The sequence below is a fragment of the Oculina patagonica genome, chromosome 13 (genome assembly GCF_052425735.1).
Source record: "Oculina patagonica isolate OP01 chromosome 13, crgOcupat, whole genome shotgun sequence".
NCBI classification, from domain to species: domain Eukaryota; kingdom Metazoa; phylum Cnidaria; class Anthozoa; order Scleractinia; family Oculinidae; genus Oculina; species Oculina patagonica.
Window position 1 is genome coordinate 6,810,697 of NC_135770.1, and position 8,045 is coordinate 6,818,741.

General features: G+C 38.6%; 1 protein-coding gene across 1 annotated transcript; it reads right to left on the reverse strand.

Moving 5' to 3' along the window:
• Positions 1 to 251: 251 nt before the first annotated feature.
• On the reverse strand, positions 252 to 7,554 carry LOC144634954 (uncharacterized). The gene is made up of 6 exons (XM_078494003.1): positions 7,184 to 7,554; positions 3,634 to 3,896; positions 3,411 to 3,525; positions 3,031 to 3,153; positions 2,251 to 2,385; positions 252 to 1,507 (listed from the first exon to the last, which is right to left on the reverse strand). Exons 1-6 carry the CDS (start codon positions 7,275 to 7,277, stop codon positions 363 to 365), a joined length of 1,875 nt encoding a protein of 624 aa, XP_078350129.1. The 5' UTR covers positions 7,278 to 7,554; the 3' UTR covers positions 252 to 362.
• Between the last annotated feature and the right edge of the window lie 491 nt (positions 7,555 to 8,045).

Sequence of the window (8,045 nt, forward strand, 5' to 3'; positions counted from 1 at the left end):
ACCCGAACGAGCACTTGTAACGACCACTGTCAAGGCTTAAATTTACCACAACTTTGAAAATTAATTAAAAAAGAACTAACAACTTCTGTACCAAACAAACACTACAGCCTGTTCAATTATGTCTTTTTAATTTATCACACCAACTTTCACGAACATTGAGCTCGAATCAAGCTAGCAGCAAAACATTAACGACACCCCTATCACACAGCCAGAACGGGCAGACCACTATTACAGATACAGCCTCTTAATTATTAAACTGACGTATACACGATGATAAATGCAGTAATATAAGTTCTATTTATCATACTTATGAGGTCTGTTGTCTTTGTGAAGCAACTGTCAGTGATGGCAAGCTATTAACCTTACGCCTGACCATAACACTTGAGTTTTCCTAATGTATGATATCCTTCTTCTTGTGACTGATCCAAGTCTCCCAGTCTGATTTGTGTCACAGGCAGAGCAGACTTGTCTGTCAACAGACCGCTGTCCTCTCTCCAACCACTGCCCCAGTTACCACAGTTACAGTTTCTGCCACTTTCTGAACAAGAGCTTGTTACTCCACATGCGCACATTCTGTGATGGCCTGTAGCTCCGCCCCAGTAGTACATCTGTGTTCCATCACGTGACACCCACCAAGCATAACCATCAGCAATGGACCCTGCGTCATTATTGCACTCAAACTTGATAAACTGTTCACAGTTCTTTGAGATTCGAGTGAGTGCTGCTAGCTGAGCGTTGCTGACTCCAGTGTATCGCACATCTTTACTGTAACATCCTGGACTATTACATCCAGGAATGTTACCAACATGGGTTCTACTCTCACTGTCGTGACTTATGACCGTCACGCCAACTCCACCTTTGTCACTCATGTCACAGTACACACTAAAGGGAGTCACGCCACCTTTGCCATCAGGATCAATCATATAATTACCTGAAGAGCTTCCACTGCGGCCCGATTTTATACTGCTGCAGGACATGGGTGTATTAAACACGTCAAGAACAGATGTTGCTTCGATAGAACGCTGAGAATTTTTTGCCACGCATGAATAAGTCCCGGCATCACTTGTGGAAACGCTTCGAAGAAACAAAGTTCCGTTTGGATAAACAACATGATTCTGAGGGAGATTTTGGCCCGCTCTTTGCCAACCAATGTGCACTGAGCCCTGAGCTGTACAATGCAATAGTACGGTACTGTAAAGAGATGCAACAACTTTCACTGGGGGAGTTAAGGTAAATTTGAGTTCAATCACTGTCACTTGTGCAACAGCCGAATCCTCGCCAAGGAGATTCTTTGCCACACATACGTAAGCTCCGCCATCTTCTTTTGTTATATTACGTATGGTCAGAATTCCATCAACAACTGTTGTCTTCCCTCTTGGCAAATGACTGTACGCTTTTTGCCACGTGACTGTTGGTTTGGGCTGACCAGTAGCTTGACAGACCAGGCTCACGTTCTGTCCTTCTTTAACGGTGACAGATGGTGGCTTCTGAGTGATCACGGCGCCAACTACATTAAAGAAACGAACAAACAACAGTGACAAAAAACAATTAAGAGAACTTGAAATTAAAGACTGGACTCTCTTCATAGCTACATGCTGACCGGACAAACTAAATTCTAATAGGTGATAAAATGATTGGAGTTTTTTATTCAACCAGACGATAGCTTTCTTCTATGGCTAACAGCTGCTCAGTCAAGTAACTAATGACAAATACAACCAATATGGCGGCTCCATACTGGGCTCTGTAAATTTGTGTCAAACATTTCGACGAATAAAGCTGTGGAGAAATGATTCTTTATTAATCTCCTATAATATCCCGTTTCCTTGACTTCATTACTGATTTTTTTTTTCGATTTGTGTTTTTGTTGCCTGACATGCAGTGAAAACGATCTATATCACCCAACTACTACTGCCACCGCTTGCCACTAACAAACTTAACCACCGCATTTTAGGGCCGACAACGACGTCTGTACCCTAAGGAACCTGGTCTAGAGGGCTCCATTGCTGGCGCAAAATTACAAAGCTGTAAGTAAGTGAAGTTTTCACGACGGCGGATAGACCACGCGCCCACTCCGACATTTCTCCTTTCATGCTGAAAAATGTTTCATTGGCTTGCTGCACTCACTTGTGGAATATTTTTCAATACTCGAAGAGAAATTTCATATCTCCACGCGGCCATGTAATGCCCTCTATATATTGACTGATTAAAGGTAATTTAAAGAAAATAAACTATCTACGTCATTGATTTCACCTCCACAAAGAGAGCCATTCTTATTCTTTACTAATCCATCTTTGCACTGGCAGATATAAGATCCATTGGTGTTCTTGCACGTAGAGTTAACAACAGCATCACATGGATCGACCGATGCAGCACACTCGTCGATGTCTGAAACACAGAATGGGATATTACTGATATTCAGTTCTGTCATATCCACCTCGCAGAATATGTGATGGTGATATGTGAGGAAAGATGTTATATGTGGTATGTGAGGTAAACATGCATGGTTTGCAGGCGGATTTGTATGCCGAGAAGTTTACAGGAACTTTGCATTTAAGGTTGTAATATAAAGGAGATTAATTGAAATGTAACCCGAAAGAGTCTACAGATACTACTAGACTGAAAACACATATTTGACGGTGTAATCTCAAGCGATCGAAGACAGTGTGCAAAACTGGCGAATCAGAATGAAATTTATATTATGTCCCTTTTAGATTGGACAAGAATGTAAACCATGTAATTAATGGTGTGTTCTGTACAAGTAATCAGTCAGAGCGAGTTTTCTCAAACATAAGCTTATTATTTAAGGAAATTCGCACGTAATAAACACTAAAATACGCAGTCGAGATTTTGTAAAGGTGACTTTGTGCGCTAAATAGAGGCGACCGCTAACAGTACATCCCAGTGAATAGGTGTAAATTTCCGGACCTTGACAACAGATGATTAGATGCATGCTAATACCTAAATGCAGTTTATACTAATACAGGTTTTACTATGTAATTTCAATATCCTGATCTATTAGAAATATCTCACCTGAACAATTAAGTCCATCGCCAGAATATCCTGATTTACAGGTGCAGTTGTATGAACCATTGGTATTGACACAATCAGCATTAGCTGGACAACTGTGCGTCGCTGTAGTACATTCGTCAATATCTGAAAGAGATGAAATATTTAGATCGGGTTCTATTCGATCAGTATAAAAAATCGATTGCGGACTGCGGACTACATGCAGGCTGCAAGACGTCAAGAGAGTTCCAGATCTGTGAGATTCCTTGCTGTCATGCTGTCCGATTGAGAAGAAATAACGATCATGTACTTACGGCATTAGTAATGAGTGCCGTGCAGCGAGCTTGTGCTCTGCCAAGCTTTCCCCCAAGAATAACTTTACTCCTAAGCGCCGATGGCCTTACCGTTTTTGCATTGTTCTCCAGTGTAACCAGCTTGACATTCACAGAGATATCCTTTGTCTGTAAATCCGTTCAGACAGGTCGAATCGTTATGACATGGGTTACTTAAGCAAGGGTTCTGATGAGTAAAAAGGACAACTCTTAAGTTCTATTACTTTAAACGTTGGCTTTGCGCCAGTGTTTCACTTTAAGATCTAAAATTTGCTAATTATCCAAAATATATCACCTCAGTGCCTATATACACGAAGCCTTCCCGTCGTTTAAGATCTTTAGGGTGTCGTATGTGGTCTGAATCGCTAAATTCACAGATAAATCTGTCTTCAGTTGGTGGACCGATGTTCACGGATACACATACGGGGTCCAGTATGCATCGACTAGTGCAGGCAGTACGTATTGACGGTACCGGAAATAAAGAAAGGTTTCTAATCACATGACCCTGCAGGGCGTATCCATCAATCTTTGTAGAAAATTTAAGACGACGGCAGAGACCTGCAATTTGTAATGATAATAATTTTAGGGATTGATAATATAACAAAGATGCCTGATTTTCTTATCTTATAAGACTGCGTGTACTTGCTTATGCATTTACGCGTCAGTTTAATTTTAATTATCCGCTTCCAACACACAACAGTAACTTATAACATTCGAATACTGTTTTCTGACACCAGAATGGTTCGCTGTACATTTTTAGAAGTTGCGCTGAGTCCATAAGGAGGGTCAAAATAGAACACATCTTGCACACTATATTTCATAAAGAAATTTCTTTTCAACTTCAAAACAAAACAAAACAAAAAAAAGTCTAGAACCGCAAGAGCTTACGTTACGTTACGTATGGCAACCATATTTAAATTAATTTGTCTATGAAAAAATTCCATAAAAAATATTGGCCGTTATTGCACTTAACTGAGTACAGTGCAATAATTATCCATCACGCGATCGACAAACTTGCTTGTATATACGGTTCTGCATCTCATGATATCTGTTGGGCTCACCTACATTTGGTTTATTAAATTTTTCAGAATTCCCTTCCAGGTTGCACGTTGCCATGCCATCGGTGTTAAAACGCTGTTTGAATGGTTAAATTAAACATGGGAAGTCACCGAAATGCAAAAAATTCCAAATTTATATAATTAACCTATCATGCATAAAAGAAGGCTTGGAAAAATATCCGTCACCGAATGGTTCTGCTGTAATTGAAATTTGGGCTTTCCACAAGTTGCTCGGCAACTTTTTGGCAACTTTTCATTTTTTGAGCAACTTGTTTTCTCTTCGAGCAACTTTTTTCCTCTCGAGCAACTTAATTGTTGCATATTGAGCAATTCCCAGACCGAATATCTTCCAAGATTATCCGAGTATTGTTCAAAGGCCATACGAACGTCCCGAAAATTTACGAATTTGCCGAGGATTTTCGAGGAACATCTGAAGACGTTTCAACTTTCGGCTCATTCTGGACCTCATTCTGCATAAAAACATTACAAAACTCGTCAGCAAACACGACGTCATCGATATCTTCACGATTTTTCTCAGTTAAAGAATCCTTGTTATTTAACAAATTTTCCCCTTAATATTTTATGTAGATACTTCTTTTGCTGTCAAATTGCATAAAACTGGATAGAAATCTTACCCTCAAAGGGAAATTAGCATATATTTAGAGAAATTATCTTGATTATAAGCAGTGTCTTGGAGCAACTTTCGAGCAACCTTTATTATCAGAAGCAACTTTTTTGGTTTTGGAGCAACTTTTGAGCACCATTTCAAAACAATTAGTACGTGGAAAGCCATGCTTAATTGAAATTAATGGTAATTATGATCTTAATATATTTTGGTGAAAGTGGCTTCAACAGTAAGGTCTTGTGAAAAAATATGGCTTTTTGAGATTCATTATCTGCCATAACTACGCTGTTAGCTTTTGCAGTTTCAAAACATTTCACGCTGACGAGCCTGCCTAGCCTAGGGCACCACAAAGTTTTCTCTACCCAGGTTGCTTGTGACAGATTTAATTAAAAAAAAAAGTGCCAACCTTTTATTCTGGAAGACAAAGGACAGAAATGATTTTCATAAATAATTTTTACACCTGTCGAGCCTGAAAAAATTTCTTTCAGTGCAAAAAATTCAATGCAAACGTCACTGCGTGTCCACAGGAGTCTGACTAATTATTTATCCCATCGAGCGACTTGCAATTCTAGGTCAAGATTAAAGAAAAGAAAAAAACTGCAAAAATTCGAAAATCCTGCGTTTTATTCCTGCTGTATTCCCCTATATTTAATACCCTCAAAATTATCCGACAAAACTTCATTAAATTTAACAGTTGGGCTGCCTTTGAAGAAATAACACCCTCTTTCGAAATTAAATAAAACATTTGCACTTTTCCACTGTCAATAGAAGCTGTAGCGTTCTAAAAGGACTCAAGAAATTCGTCCATGAGAAACATTTTAAGGCGTTATTATACGTTCTTTTGGAAGATTTTGTTTTCAAGGCACTTACACCAGGGATTTTTCCAAAAATTTTCGACTAACTCAGACACGATTAATAATACAATATTTGTAGGGAAAATTTTATGGCGTCATTTTTACGTGTATACAGCGGTTAGCTTTCCCACATCTCTGCTATTGAACTTAATGTAAAGCTAGCGAATTATTTGGCTAAATATTGAAACTATACTGCAATTAATATTTAGCATCATTCTCTGTTGCCGTCACTTTTCTTTGAACTCGAAACTAGTTGCCGTTCTGAAACGAACCTAAACTGGCATGGTGTGCAACAGTTCGATTACCGAAGTCTTCAGTTCAGTTCCCACAGCAGTCGAATGACTTCGGCATAAACTTTCCTGAAAGTTAGAATCGCAACGTTTTGGAAAATGTTTATTGTACCCTATAGTCGGAAATTTTCAGGTTGTTAAATGGTTTTTCACTTGAGTATTTGTCTTTTTCCCTCTCTCCTTCCCTTTGGAGACGAGATTGGTTTGTTATAAGCTTTAATAAACTTGGGTCACTGCTGTGTGGTGCGGTTAACTCTGCGCAGCGACTTCCCTCAAGCTCGTTGGCTACGTTGTTTATGAATATCGCTCGCTTACCGATACTCTTGTAGTCGGAAATTTTAAGGTTGTTAAAATTTAACGGTTTTCACTTGAGTATGCGAAAAAATAGGGACTGCTCGTAGTCTATTGTCTTGTGTATCATGAAAACCTTTGTGTGTATTCAGTTTAGAAAGTTTAAGTAGAGAAATTTAAAACTTTTTTTCCAAGCAACGAATAAAATTTAAAAGAATCTCTTCGCACGGTCCCTCTGCTTTGTGATAATTAAAGAAAAGTGAGCCGCGTATTGGAGCCAGAATTTGACACGGCGACCGGAAACCCAATAGGAATAACGAAGAAAGTTCCGAAACATTAACTTTAGTACTTCTTTTCTTTTTCTTTTTCGATTCGCGATGAAGTTTGAGCTCACGATTCGATTGAAGAGAGTTGCACGATGCATTTATAGAAGATATAAATGTGGACATTGATACCACTCAAAAGGTAAACGCAATAGTGTATTATTTAACAAGTTGTATTTTATAAAGGCACTAAAGAGCCAAATTATATGACGATATTTTTCACTCCCTAGTCAGTTTCCGCCCTCACCGAACAAACTAAGTAAACGTTTGCTCTTCAGCTATGCAGTAGAAAATTTTACCCAAGGAATTACGATATTACTATTATCAGCTAGTTGGAAAGCCATTCTAATTGAAACCTTTAACTTTATAGCTTGGGCTAGGAATATAAACAGCAATTTACATACCATGGTGGTCGGCATCTGTGGGGCAGTGAATCCAGCCTCCCCAAAAAACTGTTACCAACAGCAAAGGAATAGTAGGGAAAGGACGGCCCATCATTCTTTCTCTTGAAGTTTTTCAGACAGTAAAATCGCTTATTTTCAATGAAGACCTTTTCGTAGGGGGTTAACTTTGTTTCAATTACCTCAAGGGTGTGAGTATCAGCGCACCTGTATCACTTAGACAGGTTATCTTGAAATATAGTGGGCGTATTCGTCACAGGTAAAGTCAAATACAAATACAACGGAAGTGTTGCTAACAACACGAAAACACATTAGAAGCAGTGGTGGCGCATTTCAGCATACTTAGGTTTCAGAATAGAAAAATATTTATCTTTCATTCTTAGAAAAACAACAAGTATACGATGGAAAAGGTTTCTTATTCAAAGTTGTTCAAAAGGCTTTTTTAATTTCCTCCAGTTTGTCTACACATTATATTTACTTGTCCTGCACTAATTAACTTTTTCTACAGGTAATGTTTACTCGTCGGTTCATCTTTGGGTAAGAGCCAATAAACAGGTTCCATAAAGACAAATGAAGGCGCCCGTAATTAAAGAACAGCGTATTCAAATTGGTTAAGAATCGAATTAATTAATTGTTTAGTTCACTCAGCTCTTTAACAACAGATCTGGGAGAAAACTGTAATTTCAATTCTTCATCAACTCGCCGGGAATGAAAAAGCGGACGTTTTCTAGACGATATTTTTAAGAAAAAAATATTAAACTGGCCGTTTCTTTGAGGAACATTTTGCGACGCACCTGCATCACTTAGACAGGTTATCTTGAAAGAAAGTGGGCGTGTTTTTTACAGGTAAAAACTAGTCAAATAC

Bases quoted from the DNA above. Each gene is read 5' to 3' on its own strand.
- LOC144634954 (XM_078494003.1), bottom strand. From the start codon at position 7,277: ATGATGGGCCGTCCTTTCCCTACTATTCCTTTGCTGTTGGTAACAGTT. The intron at 2,386-3,030 runs GTGAGATATTTC...TCTGTGTTTCAG, and splicing joins CGATGGACTTAATTGTTCAG to ACATCGACGAGTGTGCTGCA. The intron at 1,508-2,250 runs GTGAAATCAATG...TCTTTAATGTAG, and splicing joins GAATGGCTCTCTTTGTGGAG to TTGGCGCCGTGATCACTCAG.